Source organism: Rattus rattus, chromosome 2, assembly GCF_011064425.1.
Source record: "Rattus rattus isolate New Zealand chromosome 2, Rrattus_CSIRO_v1, whole genome shotgun sequence".
Classification (NCBI taxonomy): domain Eukaryota; kingdom Metazoa; phylum Chordata; class Mammalia; order Rodentia; family Muridae; genus Rattus; species Rattus rattus.
Window position 1 is genome coordinate 76,212,338 of NC_046155.1, and position 17,164 is coordinate 76,229,501.

Below are 17,164 nucleotides of genomic sequence, written 5' to 3' on the forward strand. Positions count from 1 at the left end.
TACTTCCTCCTCGCTAGAAGCCTGATGGGGGATGTGGAGCACCCACAGAGGGAGGGGAGACCTGACCCTCTTTTATGCATTTTTATAGCTTGCTTTTGCAGGCTTAAAACAAAACTATGCAGAGTTCATAGAGTTATCTGAAGAAAGAATTGGGGGATGGGGATAGGCTGAAATAGGCTGGGTACTGCCCCATCCCTGGAAGTCACAAGTATCAGACTGTCAGCTCTCCTGGGCTGTAAGTAAGCCTCCACAGCTGATAAATAACCCTGATCAGGCTAGATCCAAGAATCTCTCAGCAGCTGAATCTGGGCACAGATGTTCATCTAGTCTCCACGACTTTTTTTTGAAGTATATTATCTTTTCAGCCAATAGTTAAAACTTAGGAGCTGTCACATCTTAGAATCCCAAGTTCTTGTGAAAAACTGAAAGATCTGGCGGTGCAAGGCCTGTCTTCCTGCCTGGCAAAGTTATCCGTAGCCAAGAGCAGAAGTTGCCAGATGGTGCAAGGCCCTCCCATTCCTACTCCTACCTTTCCTGGTTGTCTCCCTGTGGCTGTGTCAAGTCCAAAGTCTAGGGGGTTGGTCCCTCCAGCAAAGCTTCAGAAAAGCAAAGGCTCACATGTCAGAACAATTGATCAAGAGTGCAAAATCATTATTGCTGAAGCTAATGCAAATGTACTTTACATGCTAGACTCTTGCCTTGGGCTCTGCACATATATAAATATAATTCTTATAAATACCCTAATAGGGAGATATTGTTAATATGGGTTTTGTGCGTTTGAGAGGGTATTCTTGGAGTTTTGTTGTTATTGGTGTTGTGTTGTTCAAGTTTTTTAAGACAAGTTCTCCTGCAGCCCACGCCCAGGCTAACCTTGAACTCTTAAACCTGCTTCCACCTTCTGCACTGGGATTGTAGACGTGCACCACCACACCAAGATGAGGAACACCACACTCAGCTGTTTTATATACCAAGGAAATCACATGCTCTGAGAAACTAGCAAGCAGGTCTTCACAAAAATGACTATTCCTGAGTATGCAGAGCAGACTTGGGAGTCACAAGGCACTGATGGAACAGCTCTTACAGAAACCTTGGCCACACAGACCTCACAATTTGTGACCCCTGCCTAGAATCCTCTGAGCACTAAGATAATTCAAGACCCCCAAAATGGAACTCTGGAAGAGAGCCATTAAGTTCCTTCCAGCTTCTCTCCCTGGTTATGCCAATCCAGAAAACATGTTTGCCAGGCCTCAGCATGTAACACCAAAGTGGGTCTCCACTTCCTCTGGGAATAAGACATGATGCCAGTCCTACTACAGCCTGGTGGGAAGCCTTCTAGGCAGGAAGAGGTAATTGTGCATGCCAGGACCTATCACCCCAGTGGGAGAGACTTGAGAGGGTGCAGATGGCTAGGAATGCAGCACAGGCAAGGCAGAAAGCTGGGAAAGAATGTGACATGTGCCAAAATGTGACATGTTCCTGAGTGGACAGCTGGTGGTGGCTCAAGAGAAATCTCAAGTGCCTACAGGAAAGGCCTATGTGTGTCATGAAACATGCGCTCTTGAAAGCTGCTGCCACCAGCCAGAAGGGGGTCAAACCATCAGCACATATCCAAAGGTAAGGAGGAAGCCACATGTAGTTTTAATAGGTACAGTCTTCATATACCCGGTTTGAATGCTTGGCTATAAGTAGTGGCACTATTAGGAGGTGTGGTATTGCTGGAGTAGGTGTGGTCTTGTTGAAGGAAGTGTGGGGGCAGGCTTGGAGGTCTCCTGTGCTCAAGCTATGCCTGATGCAGAACAGTCTCTCCTTGCTGCCTTTGGACCAAGATGGAGAACTCCAGCTCCTTCTCCAGCACCATGTCTGCTGCATGCCTCCATGCTTCCCATCATAACGATAATGGACTGAACCTCTGAGACTCTAAGCCATCCCAGTGAAATGTTTTCCTTTACAAGAGTTGCCATTGCCATCCATGGTCATGGTGTCTCTTCACAGCAACAAAACCCTAAAATACCACTGTTTATCACCAGAGGACTGGGCCTGACTAACAAGGCAGGCTCAGTGTACCCAAAGTCCCTCATCATGAGAATGGAACATCCAGGAACTCATGTAGAATCAATTTTGAATGAGAAAATATTGCTATGAGCCCAATACAGCCCAGTATAAAACCTCTGGCATGAGTGGGATGTCTCAAGGTAGTTGGGGCTAAAGAAATTCTCAAAATAAGGTGACACATCCATAGGTCACTTGTGGCTACATGGGCCAGGCTTTTCAAATCCCCACGAGACACTGGGAATTCATACTGTTTTGTTTTGCTTTTTGAGATGGATATGGCTATGTAGCCCAGGTTGGTCAGAAACTCAAGACTCTCCTCCCTCAGCCTCCTGTGTGCTGAAGCTGTGTGTGCCACTCCGCTTACCTGGCAGTCATTATCTCATTCTTAAAGTACTTCCAATTAACTCCCTGTTCCTCTTCTACAGCTCTCCTACTGGGGGACAGAGGCATAGTCAAAGGGCCACACCCTGTGAGTCCAAAGCCAGTTAAGCTGAGCAGCAGAAAGCTAGCTCCACAGTGGGAACTTCCCCATGAGCTCTTCTTCCCCAGCTTTGTAGTGGGGAAGCTGGTGACGTTCTACAGCAGACTATTTGGCTAGGCCACTCACTGTTCTACAGCCTTCTAGGTTTGATAGAAGATGAGCACAATCAGTAACATATTGAGCCATCTAGGAATTAAATCAGATTAGATCCTCCTTGGCAGCAGTTGGTAAACTGGCTCTGGACAGGGCCAGACAGTAAGTGTTTGGGCTTCATAGACATATATTCTCTGCTAAAACCAGGCAACTCTGCCACTGCATCATGATAGAGCAGCCATACATGATATGGACAGGACTGGGCATAGTTGTGTTCCAATAAAACTTTATTTACAAAAGCAAGCAATGGGGCAAAATGCTTTGGGAAGGGAGATGGTCTTTGCTCTCTCCTAGACTCCCATGATGAATTGACATCATTTGTCTAGCTTTCTCACAGCCTGTGAGTTCAGCAGGACAGAAACTATCTTACCTTTTTCGGGTACTAGGTATAGCATAATATAAATGCAACATTCCATAGGGATCTTCAAAGGTGTTCACAGCCATAGGGTAGCAGGACTATGACTATAGATGCTGGGTTCTCAAGCAGGTGAGGGACATGCGGTCACTGGGTGGCACTGGAAAAGACAACTCCCTCTCAGGGTACCACTGCTTGAGAGAGTAATTCCCATGCAGAATCCCAGTCCAGTATCATCAGCCTCTTGATATTCGAAACACCCCAATAAGCTGTTGATGAGAAGTCTCCCCATTCTTCAATACAAATAGTGCAAGTATATAAAAACATCATAAGCCAAATAAGCATGTCTGTGGGACGTCTTCACAAGGTTACTCTGTAGCCTCTGATATGCGGAGTCCACCTGCTGCTACTTCTTGGGTATGCTCGTTTGCATGTGTGTGTACCTGCGTCAGGCCAGAGGGCAATCTCAAGAGTCTTTTCTCAGGTGCTGACCATCTTTTTTTAAAAACTACATTTCTATTTATTTTGTATATACAGTTGTGTTTATATATGGAGAGCAAAGACAACTTGCTACAGTACGTTCTCTCCTTCTGCCCAGTGAGTGGGTCCTAAAGATCAAACTTGGGTTGCCCGGCTTGGCAGCAGGTGTCTTGCCGAGCCATCTCACCACCAGCCTTTCTTTTCAGACAGGATCTCTCTCTGGTGGAGCTCACTGAGTATGCTAGGCTGGCTGGGCACCAAGCTCTAGGCATCTGCCTGGATCCATGTCCTCAGTACTACGAACACACCAAAATGCCCAGCATATTATGTGGGTTTAGGGAATTAAACCTAGACTCTTAGACTTACAAGGCAAAGTTTACCAGCTTATTTCCTTCTTATTTTTTATTTACACATATGTCTATGCATGCCATGTATCTGCAGGTGCTAGCAGAGGCCAGAAAATGGTGCCAGATCCCCTGGAGCTGGAGTTATGGGAGGTGACTCCACCCAACACAGGTGCTGGGAACCAAATTCTCTGGAAGAGTCTCTGTAAGAGCAACAAGTGGTTTTAGCCACTGAGCCATGTCTTCACCTCAACATCTCCTTTTAAGACTGAGCATTTGATCCAGTGAGGTGGCTCAGTGGGTAAAGCACTCGCTGTCAAGCCTGATGACCTGAAAGATCTACATCTCAGAGAACTGCCCCCTCAATTGTCCCAATTCCACATGAGTGCTATAGTATGTCTGTCTCTGTCTGTCTATCCATCCCCCCCCGCCATACACAACACACACACACACATTTTTTTTTAAAAAACAACATCCTTTTTAAAAATCATCTTTACAGACAAGGTTCTATCTATTTTGTTTGTTTTTCATTTCCCTTTTTGTGGTGCTACAGAGGAAACCCAGTGTCTAGCATATGCTAGGCAATTATTTTCCACTGAACAGCAACCTGAGTCCTTGGGGTTGGGGTGAGGGGAATCTGAAAATGGGAACAAAGCTAAAAGAGATGGTATGTACCTCAACCTGGGGAATTGAGGCTGGAGGATCAGGAGTTCAAAGTCATCCTTACTGTACAGTAAATTCAAAGCCAGCCATTTGCTATATGAGACACTACCCAGAGAGAGACTTGTAAATGAACCCCCACATTCTCCTCACTGGAATTCAGTTTTACTTATTTTGCCATCTCTAGATCCTGCTGCACAAACACACTGATGTTGAGTCACTACCATAAAAACAAGCAGAACACACACGCCAAGTTCCTAGGGGCTAAAGTGATAGGGCGGAGGAAATGCTGGGATATAAGAGAACAGGCACCTGAAGAAAGGAGGAAGCAAAGAAGAAAGCAGACACGAGGCACAGAAGGCACATATTTATTTTGCCAGCTGAAGACCAATCTTCCGGTTATCTCATGCTTGGTGTAAGTAACAAGACAGACAAACATTCCTAGGAGCCAGGCATGCACCCATACAAGGCCCGAGCTCCTGCCCTGTGACTGGCAGCGGCTCCCAGGAAAGCCCCCTGGCTCATCACTGCCTGCTCTGCTTTTTGAGATCATCTAGACAAGCCAGGCAAAATTTCAACTTGACATTATTAATCTTTAAGAAAGTTTGCTGAGCAAACGATTGATATCAACAGGGGAAATGTTGAATATTTGCTTCCAGGGCAGCAAAGACAAATGAACCAACTTTAAAATCCTTTCTAATGGCACTGATGTGGTTAGCTTTTCTCTAATTATCATGTCCCCCAAAGACTGAGAACAATTGTTTTTCTCCTTAACCATCTCACTAGAGAAATTCTGACTTTAATACAGAGGCGAGCGTTTTCATAGGCAGAGGACTCTGGGAAGGCCGTTTACCTTCATAAGCATTAAAAACAAACAAGGACACAAACATAAACCTGAAAGAACAGAAGAGTACACTAGTTACAAAGATTATCCTGTAATTCTGGAGATTGCTGGTAGATCAGGAGTTCAAGGTCATCCTCCCTTACAAATCTAGTTCCAGGTCAGAATGGGCTACAGGAGACCTAGTCTTGGAGAGAGAGAGAAAGAAAGGGGGAAGGAAAAGAAGACAGATGTCTGTTCTCTTCAGCAACAGTTTGCAAGAAGTCTGTCCATCTGCAGCCACCAAGCCCATCAGCTACCACTGTAATACTGTTTTCCTTGTTTGAGACAGAGGTGGGGGATAGGGATGGGTGATGGGGCACTATTAGCCTAGGCTTGCCTTGAACTCACAATCCTCCCATCTCAAGTGGTGGGATTATAGTGTGCACCGCCAAACCTGGCCTGGAAATATTTCACCATCATATGCATCTCATTGACAGGAAAACAGACTCAGAGAAGGCACAGTGGAGAGCTACTTATACCAAATCTAGGAGTATCACCCAAACTGCTATAAATCAACAGGCCAGAGAAAAACAGGCACAGCAAACAGCCCAGCTTGGGGAGACTGGTTTAGACATTTAAACTATGTGTTCAGGAAACAAATGGTTTTCTGATGAGGCCACTGGCTTACCCAGTTGGCTAGAATCACAATTCACTTAAAGCAGGCTGCTCTTCAACAACAGATCAGACACAGGTCTATAAAGATTCGGTGTAAAAATTACAGGTGCAGTAGCACCAGGGAGGCAAGCCAGGCAAGTTCTCGTTAAGTTTGAAGCCAGCTTGGTTTATAAAGTGAGTTTCACGCTAGCCAGTGAGAGTCTTGGATCCCTGATCTTTATGGTGGCCTCCACAAGCATGCCAGAGCACACAGGCCCTCATACATTTAAACAAATTAAAAATTAGATTGGAAAATAGGATTTCTGAAGGTTAAAGTCTAATCTTAGGGTAAATACCTTTGTAGAGTAAAGCATTCCTCAAGCAACCTAGCTTAAAATGCAGATTCCTCAAAACATCCTGTAACAATTCAGATCCTGGGCTATGGAGGGGCTTACGAATGCAGTGATTTTCACCATAACACTGCAACCTCTGTGTTTCATTCTACTGATAAGGCAAAACAAAAATAAGCAAAGATCTTTTAGCTGGCATCCAGGCCATAGCTTCAAATAGTATAAACGGCTGTGTCCGTACTGATATGTACTTTATGACACAGCAAACAAATGCAGAAGAATCTTCACTGATTAGCCAGGTGAAATTGTACACACTTTTAATCCCAACATTTAAGAGGCAAAGACAGGTTTATCTCTGTGAGTTCAAGGCCGGGTTGGTCTACATAGTGAGCTTCCAGGACAGCCAGGGTTACATGACAAGACTCTCTCAAAACCAGCAAAACCAGCCTGGTAAAACAACAAGTAATTATTTTCTAAACTCAGCCCAAATGTATCATTTTCATATTTCATGTGAAGAAATGGAAGCAAATAACAAGAAATTCTGTTACGGGGTTGGGGATTTAGCTCAGTGGTAGAGCGCTTGCCTAGCAAGCGCAAGGCCCTGGGTTCGGTCCCCAGCTCCGAAAAAAAAAAAAAAGAAAGAAAAAAAAAGAAAAAGAAAAAAAAAAGAAATTCTGTTACAAGAACAACCGTTCATCCCAGAAGCACCAGGAAAGGATGGAAGTTACCAGGTGAACTAATAGTATCTTGTAGAGAATATCATTTTTACTTTTATGAACAAGACACAAATTGACTCTTCAGATTTGGGGATTTGGCAGATATTTTTTCACACACAACTGGAATGAGCCTGTCACCAGGGAAACACCTATTTGTTGCCAATGATAAAACCAGTTGTCAAGGGAAAGTAATTAGCAAGGTGCTTCCATTGCTTTAGCCCTTTCCAGGGGCTTAATCTCTTTCTTACAAAGCAGAGAAGATGGTGACAGCAATAATATTACACATTATTCTGGGTTTTTTGAGATAAAGGCTTACTCTGTAATCCAGGATGGCCTCAAACTTGGGCTTTTCCTGTCTTGGGGTCCCAAGTGCCAGGATTACAGGTGTGAAACTCCTAAGTAACTTTTTCTTTTTCTCTCGTTCATTCTTTGATAGTGGATAATTTCTAATGTCATCATTTAGAGGACTTGCATGCTATTGAGCCAGCTTTTTCCAAATGACCAATAGCTGAAGCCATAAAATTGGATATGGGGAAAATAGCCTATAGATCAAAGGGCAGACAGACAAATGGAATTTATTATATGAGTCCCAGGTTCACTAACCACATTATGATTAATCTTCTAGAAACTGTCACTTGCTAAGTTCTGATGTACTGCCAAAATGTCTCCAGCTATCTGAAAAGGTGATGATATTCATTTTCCCATCCACTTATGTATGGGACTCTATCTGTTCAAAGTCATTGGCCAAAAGAGCATAATTCTTAGTAGAAGTTAGGATTCTAAAGCAGAGGAGTTCAGCTTCCTCCTTTTGGCTCTTTGAGACAAGATCTCACTGTGTAGGTCAAACTGGCCTTGAAGTCATGATTCTGCCTCAGCCTCCAAGTGCTGGGATAACAGGCATGCAGCCCCCGTGTGCATCTGGCTTAGATAATTCCTATTAAGTTAGACATGGAGAATAGGGAAAATATAAAATAAACCATGTATAGCTATCATGCCAATAATCTTAATTAAATCAGGAGGCTGAGGCAAAAGGTTCAAAAATTCAAAGCTAGCCCAGGCAACTGACTGAGACTTTGTCTTAAAAGAGATAGGACAGCCACTTGGTACATAGCTCAGCTGTGGGGCAACTGCCTAGGACAGCCACTTGGTATAGAGCTCAGCTGTGGGGCAACTGCCTAGCACAAGTGAGGTCATGAGTTTAATCCCTAGTCCTAAAAAAGTAAAAGGAAAGAAAGAGAGAAAGCCAATTAAATGGCATGATAGCATGTGATCCCTGCACCCAGGAGACTAAGAGGACTGGGAACTCAGATTCATCCTTGTCTATACAGCAAGTTTGAAACTAGACTGAGCTACCTAGACCCTGTCCCAAAACAAAACCAAGAAGGGAAAGAAAGGGAGAGAAGAATTATAAAACTATCCTTTTTTTTTTCTATTTGGGGGAGGGGTATGCACAGCTATTTTCATTTCCAATATCTACATCCAGGAGTCAAAGTTTAACTGCTTCTTGTTTAAGACAGGCAGGCCCTCCCTATGTAGCTTAGCTTTGGTTGACCTGGAACTCACTTTGTAGAACAGGCCATCCCGGAACTCACAGAGATCTCCCAAGTGCTGGGAAAAGAGACACCCACCACCACTCCTGGCCTGATGTCAATTCTAAGTGAACTGATGTTTTAAAACTTTGTATTTATGTGGCAACATCACAGATATAATACGTGCTTATATTGCTTGAAGGTCTTTTAAAGGAAAGGCTTAAAGGAGTCCGAGGCCTTCAAGATTCAAGAACTACTGTTCTACAGCAGCACTATGTGGACTTTCCCACAGGGCAAACTGATAAAACACTTTTTTTATAGCGTATCAAGTACAAAGGACAAAGACATCCTTTAAGTATATGTAACACATTCAATGGTAACATGTCTTTCCATGCTGTGTCCACTGGCTTTTACAGGAATGCAGAAGTAAGGGGCAGTAATGAACTGTGAAACAGCAGGTTAGCATAGACCCTTGCAGTCTCCACAAACATCAGTGTTCCCATCTGAAAAGCTGGATATCACAATAGCTATTCCCAGGGTGCTTCTGAGTGCCCAAAGTGATTCTAACCAGGCTGCCTCTGGCCTTAAAACTAACTGGCTGTCACAGTTTGAAACTTGCTCCTAAAAACACTTGACTAGATCTGAGCAGCTGCTTCTGGACAGATTGGCAACTGGTTTTCAGTCACAGCCCACCAAACTTGCCCCTGTAGACATGTGCACTGGCAAGCTCTGGAATGAAAGGCTTCAGATTTCAAACCCCCATAATTCTACTTCAGACACAATGTCCAGGAGTCTTACTCATGCTGCCTCTTTATTAGCTATTTGACTTTGGGCAGGCAAGTTGCTTGTCTTCTCTTAACCTCAGCTCCCTCGCCTGTAAACTAAGTAACTATTCCAAAGGACTACTGTGAAACGTTTGCCCTTGTCAGTAGTTACAGAAACCCTAGCACTGAACAGTACTTAGTTAACGTGAGTTATCAACAATACCAAAGCACATAAAAGTATTCCCAGCCGTTTCCCTCCACTCCTGATGCCAGTAGTTGACAAACCTACTCCCAGAGGACACGCTTACCTCCAACCAATTTCCACATATCCATTGCCCATCCCAGGACCCCCGCAATCCTCCTCAAGCCTCCCCAACGCCAATCCCTTTCCTCCCCCCTCCCTAGGTATGAGGGATTCCTACAAAACCACTCCCAGTCAAGGTCCCAATCCCGCACCGCCCATCCCGAACCGCCAGAACCTTCCCCTCAAGCTGGACACTATCTTGGGTCGGGGTCCCTGTGGCTTTGAATTCCACCCCGAGACACCTCCGAGGGATGAGGGACAGCCGCCCAACCTCCCGGCGGGGCCCACGGACACTAACCGTCCATCCCTAGAGGCGGCGGTTCCGGCCTCCCGAACCGGAAGCGGCCCTGACACTGTTTGCAGTTCCCCTGGTTACTACGGGGTTCCGGACCAATGGAGAAGAACCTCATCTCATTGAGCCCGCCCTCGGGTAGCGTGACGTCACGGCGGAGCTCTGGGACTCCCTCTCAGCTCTGGGCATCTGACCCGCCTTCCCTAGGCCTCGGGTCGCTGTACGCAGGCGCATTGGGTCCTGTCCTCGGCGGCGAAGTGCGCAGGCGCTCCGGGCGCTGCTAACTGAAGCGGCCATGGACGCGCTCGAGTCGTTGTTGGACGAGGTGGCCCTGGAGGGGCTCGACGGCCTGTGCCTGCCCGCGCTGTGGAGCCGCCTGGAATCCCGCTCGCCTGCCTTCCCTTTGCCGCTGGAACCCTACACGCAGGAGTTTCTGTGGCGGGCCTTAGTCACGCACCCGGGCATCAGTTTCTACGAGGAGCCGCGAGAGCGACCTGACCTGCAGCTCCAAGACCGGTCAGCTACCAGGGATGGGGCGGGGGCTGAGAGCCTGGAGGGGGACGGGATGGTGCGTGCGTTGCAAAGCGGGTATCGTGGGACGTGGGGGATGGGCGCGGGAGGCGAGCTAACCTGAGCTCTGCGCCCTAGCAGGCCCGAGTATGATGAGCTGGGGGAGGGGGCATCCGCTGTGACCTAACTGTTTCCCAGTGTGTTGAGAGAGTCTAAAGAGTTCCTTTAAGTTGGATGATAGGACGGGAGTAGGAAAGTGGTTGAAAAGTGGAACCAGGTGAGGTCCTTCAGGGGCCTCTAGGGAGCATTCGTTCTGAAAGCTAAGGCAACTAACTGGAGGTCTGCACAGCACCAAACATAGCAGTGAAATAGTAGCCGATGTGTATTGGGCATTTTCCATAAGTGGGTCCTGAGACCCAGTTCTGAAAGCGACAGAACTCAGTAGATCAGTTCCGAGACTCTGAGCGAGACACTATTGTCTTTTCATTTTGCAGAGGAGAAAACTGACCACAGAGAGGTTAAGGCACAAGTACAGGATTCAGGGATTGCTAAATGCACGTTTTCCTTCTATCCGTCCCTGTCGAGGAATAGAACCCAGCTCCTTGCGTGCTCTAGACACGAGCACTACCACTTGAGAACACCCTTAGCCTCGGCCCGCCCCTTTACAGTGTTTTGTTACGGGCTGACAATATAGTCCATTGTGACTTCATACCCTCCTGCCTCTGCACCCTTGCACTTGGATTGCAGACATGCCCCACCGTGCCCTGCAAGTCGGAACTCTTAAGCTATATTATGAAGGTCAGAGGAGGTTTGTAGAGGTAATGATGAACTTACCTAAAGTTAAGTTTAGATTTAGCTGGCCACTTGGCAAAGAGTGCTCTGAACAGGCAACACCAAGTGGGATAGCTTAACAGGGGAGAAGTAAACTGCATGCACCTGAAGTGTAAGCCGGAAACAGAGAATGGGGAGTGATTGTTGCCACTTAACGTGTGCTTATTGTGAGGTGTGACTTTATGAAATATTTACATGGTGCAGAAAGCTTTGCAATACCCTGAAAGAGGTGGGTATTCTGAAGAGAAAAAGAGGCTCAGGGGGTGAAGTGGTCATCAACTAAGAATCCAGGAAATTTAGGTCCAGGATCTACTCTACCTTTGACTAAATTTGTCCAAGAAAGAACCTGTGATTATCTAATGCCCTTGATGAAGCTGTCCTTTACTATAAAGACAGAAGGAAGTCACTGGAGGGAGAATGAGACTGGTGACAGTGAAGCTGAGAGACCTAGCCACAACCAGTCAGGGACTGGTTTATCATGGTGGGGTGGGAATGAAGAAAGTGTGGGAATCAAGACATCCCAGAGAGCCCTGCCTAGTAGCACACACCTGTAAGCCCTGCAGGCAGGCTCCAGCAGGAGGATCTGAAATCAAGACCAGCTCCAGTTATATGGTGAGAACGTATGTTTAAAAAAGACAGTCTGATGGTGGCGGCAGTGCATGACTTTGGGCAGAGGAGATCTCTGAGGTTGAGGCCAGCCAGGTTTACAAAGTGAGTTCCAGGACAGCCAGGCCTACCTTGAAAAAACAAATTAATTGATTAATTAATTGTTTAAGAAAAGTAAAAGGCATGTTAGAAAGACAGTCCAGAGAATCTGGTGACTGGTGAGATGGAGTGTGGAAAGACAGAAATGAAGGTCTGTGTATTTGGTGTCTGCTGCTGAGACAACCTGAATGAACACTAATCCCCTTCACAGAGTTGGGAGGAAGAGCAGTGGGCGAATCTAGGGGAGGTGCTAACTGTATCTCGAGGTCTTTTGAGGGTAAGGGAATGTTCTGTTTAGTAAAGAGTATCCTGGTGGGTAAAGCAGCCAGGGGGAAGGGCTGGGTTAGACCTCTGTGAGTCATTCTGGGCACTTGGTAATCAAGAGATCATCCCCAGGAGAGTGTTATGATTGGACACCTCCTGAAGCTACACCTACATTTCAAGGCTGGATGGAGGAGGCTGCACTTTCAACCAAGATTAAAGTGTGGGTGGAGAAGGAGAGAGCAGGCCCCAGTATGTACTGGTAAATTAAGAGTTATATAGGACAGAGTTCACAGAGAGGAAAACAGTTTCTAAAATGTTTACAGATACAGATGTGGCGCCTCAGTGACACTAGAGGAGGATGTCAGCCCGCCTGACTCCAAAGGCAAACAGTGCCTTACCTTAGTTCACCCGCTTAAAGAAGGAAGCTCAGAGATGGCAGCTGATAGGAGGCAACTGAGCCGTGTGCTGGCTCCAGGGACTTGATGGGAAGTGGGAGACAGGCCTCTGGACGCATGGAATTTGAGATGTTTGGTGGACTGCTGAAGGCATCGAATTGTTGTTTGAGGGGAAATAGGAGGAAACAAGGGGCTGGGCATTCAAAGATGAGAATTGTTTGCATGCAGTCAAATATCAAAACCATAAAAGCGGATAAGAGAACTGGAGAGATGACTAAAGAGAAAGCTTCAGAGGAGGGCATCCTTGGTGGGTGATCTAGAGACCAGGAACTAGATCTGGAAGGAAGGCAAAAGGCTCTGGCCAACAAAGTGGATCCAGTCTCTGATTCTGAGGTGTTGAGATCCTAGAAAGGCTTTGCTTTGCTTTGCTTTGCTTTGCTTCTCTTCTCTTCTCTTCTCTTCTCTTCTCTTCTCTTCTCTTCTCTTCTCTTCTCTTCTCTTCTCTTCTCTGTTCTTTTCTTTTCTTTTCTTTTCTTTCCTTTTCTGAGATAGATAACCTGGACTGGAGGTGCAGCTCAGTGGTTTGAGTTTAGAACTGTAGAAAGCAGGTACAATGGAATTATACCTGTGGTTCCAGCATGCAGAAGGTGAAGCAGGAGAATCAAGGCTTTAGGATCATTCTTGGCTATGTATCCACTCAAGACCCTTTTTCAAAATGAAAGAAAGGCAGAAACCTGCTTGTCAAGATTAACTGTAGGCCAGGCACAATGGTGCCTGTTTGTAACCCTAGTACTCAGGAAGCTGATGCAAAAGCATCAAAAATTCAAGGCCAGTCCAGACTGCAAAGAATTGTCTTAAGAAAAAAAAGACTACTTGTGAGAGACGAGACTGAGTACCTCCTGTTCTTCCCTCTGGTCTCTGAAGGGAGTTGGAGAAGACGCCAGGTGCATGTTATCTCTGAGCCTGAGCTGCAGTTTTAATGTATGTGTTTCCTCCCTAGATATGAAGAAATCGACTTGGAAACTGGAATTTTGGAGTCCAGGAGGGACCCAGTCACTCTGGAAGATGTCTACCCCATTCATATGATCTTAGAGAATAAGGATGGCATCCAGGGCTCCTGCCGATACTTTAAGGAGAGAAAGGACATCACCAGTAGCATCAGGAGCAAGTGTTTGCAGCCTCGTTGTACAATGGTAGAAGCCTTCAGCAGGTAATTGTTGGAAGAGACACCAGGTTCTGTGTGTCTCCCTCTTCCCCTTCCTTGTACTTCTGCTTCCTGCAGATCTGGCTCCTATCTGACACTTTGACTTTTAAGATCCCAGTCCGCAATCCCTTAATCCCTGAGATGGAGCATTGCCCCTGGTCTTTCTTCCCCTGCTTTTGGTGAATTCCCTGTTCTCTCACCCTGTCAAGGGTTACCTGTTCCCGGATGGCTTGTGTAGTATTTCAGTTATGAGCCCCCCATATGCTCTGGTGCTTGTTTCTTCCATCTCAGCCCTGCTTCTCCCTCTCATCTCTTTGACCTGGTCAGAGGCATTCTCATGAGCCAGGCTGTGTATGTCAGGAACTTGAGTCTTTTCCTAGGCCTCCTCTCTCTGAGATGTCCACACTCAGTTGTCCGTCATGTCTGCTGACTTATCTTTCTAAACTTGTCTCCAGTGATGCAGAGGTCTCTTCACACTGGTGTGGTCTCGTCTCTACCTCCTGTAATGATTGGAGGTTTTCCTAAGATGACGATGTGATGGACGTATGGTCTTTGAGTTGCTCGCAGCCAGGGTTTTGAACTAGCCACATCTTAGCCACAGGCAAACTTGGTTTGCCCAGACTGAGATTGTATTTATTTTAGATATTACTTCATTGCTGGCATCTGGAAACATGGATTTCCCGTAGCTCTTAAAAACCCACATAATTATCTTTAGGAAAGACTGGTTCTTATAAGCAGCATAGGCACAGTTCCCGTCAAGTAAGCTGGGTACCAGCCACTCATTCCACACCAGTGATCTTGTTTTCATTTGCCACCTGTTCTGTTCACTATGGCCCAGAGGCCCCTGGTGACCTTGTTCCCACCTGCCAAGCTCTCTCAAGTAGTTGTTTTCCATGTACATCAGGTGGAACCTGTCAGGCCCCCGTGTTTCTGAAGGGAAAGGTGTGTGCTGTTCTGTGTGCTTAGAGTGTTCTGCCCTCACCCCAGCATCCCATCCAGCTTCACCTGCACCCCTCATTAAGTGTCTAGGCTGCTCAGACACCATCAGTTTACTGTGGTGGTCTGATTAGAAAAGTGTGACACAGTGAACAGTTAAGGGCATTTGGGTCTTAAATTTTGACCATTTGCAGTAAGGCCATTGAATTGTGCCAGAGTCACTTGACATGTTCGTTGGCAGCATTCTCCCCTCACCAGATCATCACTTCCCACTAGTAGAGTCTCTTCTTTGTGCTCCACACTGAACCTCTCAGATCTCGCAGGTGCTCAGCCGAGAGTTGGTACGTGTAGTTTACTTCTTCCCTTTAGGCTATCCTACTTGGGTTAGAAGTTGAGGCATCAAATTGGTAGTTTCCACCATGCTGACCTTGTGAGCTTCTCTTAGCTATCTGGTTGCTGACATGTACCACACTCCAGCCATGCCACCGCTGGTCCTCCAATGGGCAGGGCCTGCTTTCTTGCCCTTCTCCCTCCCACCCACCTCCCTGCTAGCTCCAGAGGTTTCTGAGACTATGTTGTGCTCCCATTGCTGACCACACAGGTGCTTGTGCTAAAGTGTTGTGCCCAGAGCTATTCTGTCTGGAGTTAGAGCCCCCTGATGTGGTTGTTCATTTTCTCCCTTGTAAACTTTTTTTTTTTTTTTTTTTTTTGGTTCTTTTTTCGAGCTGGGGACCGAACCCAGGGCCTTGAGCTTCCTAGGCAAGCGCTCTACCACTGAGCTAAATCCCCAACCCCCCTTGTAAACTTTTTAAAGGTAGATTATTATTTTTTACTTATTTGTCCTGGCACCTTATACTCTGCTCAGTATCTGATCACCGAAATGATGGTCACAGTCCACAGATGTACAGTAGCAGGAGTCATGGAACCAGCGGCTGGACAGCCTGAATGCAGATGAAATTGGGAGCCTCCAGGGTGATGTGGCAGTTGATTCTTAACAGAACTGCTGGCCTGATGACAGTGCAGGGTGGGATTGACACGAGGAAGGAGATAGAATAAGATTAGCAAGCTTGTCCCTGTGTTTGCAGTCCCTTACCCAGTTGGCTTCTTGTGGTTTGTTTTGAGCAGAAAAAGGCTTAGGTCTAAGTCTTTAAGGATGGACTATATAGACTTGACACATGCTATACTATACTATACCACACATGTTACAAAGACTACCTCTTGCCTGTTGTTTGCTTGGAGAAACAAAATTATCTGGTAGCTGCAGGAGCACAGAAATCTGTGACTAAGCAGAAAGTACTTGGGTTGCTGAGAACTCAGGGTCAGATGTTAGGAAACAGCAGAACAGAAAGGAGCCACAGTGGCTTCAGAGGAGAGTGATGAGAAGCCATGCTCCTGTAAATCTTTGGTGTCACTTTGATCTGGAAGAGGTCAGGCATCTTCCAGCTCAGTCATTTAGAGCCAAGCAGTGAGTGAGGGTCTTCCTGAGGCTAGGCCAGAGTGTGAACAAAGCAGCCCAGTACACAGTTGTAAGCAAGGCAGCAGTGAGGTTTAGCCATAGTGTGGGGATACACAGTGTGTTATCTGCCTTTTTCACTGTTGTGATAGAGGACCTGGCAGAAAACAACTTAGGAGAGATTTACTTTGGCTTATGGTTTGAGAGGGTACAGTTAGGAGTGCATCGCAGGAGGCCGAGGCTGTGCGCGTCTTGACAAGTGAGATGGATGCTGGTGCTCATCTATCTGGCTTTCTCCTTGTTTCCTTTCGTTCAGGATGCCTGGGGGATAGTACAGCCCACATTGTTCAGGGCAAGTCTTCTCCACTTAGTAATCCCCTAGAAAAGCTCTCACAGACACACTCACAGGTGTGCTTCAATAATGTTCTTGTTACTAATTAACGCTGTCAGATTGACACTTGAAATTAAAAATTAAACATCACACACACTGTGGACCCAGACACCCCAGCAAAGAGAAGAGAATCAGTGTGTAGGTACACACAAGCACACACACACACACACACACACACACATACACACACACCCATTTATATATATATATAAAAGCTGGTGTTGGTGGAGACCAGAAGCGCCCTGGAGTTACAGGTGGGTGCCTTCTGTGAGAGCAGCAGGAGCTTTTAAGCACCGAGTTGTTCCCCGGCCCCTAAAGTGCTCTACTTGAGACTGCACCTTCACCAGTGTCCCCTTCCTTCTCAGAGACTGAGTGTGTCATGTAGTGCCAGCTTAGGTCTATGACCTCCAAGTGGTTGGCATTCCAGTGAAGCTGAGGCTACAACTTCACCAGCGGCCTCCCTGGGCCTCTTTTTAAGGAGACTAACCCTGCCACACAGTGCAAAGCCTCAGCTGCTC

The 17,164-nt window shown here is 46.3% G+C and overlaps 2 protein-coding genes across 5 annotated transcripts in view; one reads left to right on the forward strand and one right to left on the reverse strand.

Moving 5' to 3' along the window:
- Kiaa0556 (KIAA0556 ortholog) overlaps positions 1–10,027 on the reverse strand; it is a 162,742-nt gene extending 152,715 nt beyond the window's left edge. For 2 of the 4 annotated variants that reach the window (XM_032892688.1, XM_032892689.1), the window contains exon 1: positions 9,964–10,027. In XM_032892688.1, the coding sequence (XP_032748579.1) occupies positions 9,964–9,970 (7 nt within the window). In that variant the 5' untranslated portion in view covers positions 9,971–10,027. The remainder of the gene's footprint in view (positions 1–9,963) is intronic. The other 2 variants (XM_032892687.1, XM_032892686.1) reach the window with 1 other exon arrangement.
- Positions 10,028–10,207: 180 nt separating this feature from the next.
- Positions 10,208–17,164, forward strand: part of Gtf3c1 (general transcription factor IIIC subunit 1) — a 66,728-nt gene continuing 59,771 nt past the window's right edge. The window contains exons 1-2 of the mRNA XM_032892690.1: positions 10,208–10,473; positions 13,663–13,872. Of these exons, the coding sequence (XP_032748581.1) occupies positions 10,253–10,473; positions 13,663–13,872 (431 nt within the window). The 5' untranslated portion in view covers positions 10,208–10,252. The remainder of the gene's footprint in view (positions 10,474–13,662; positions 13,873–17,164) is intronic.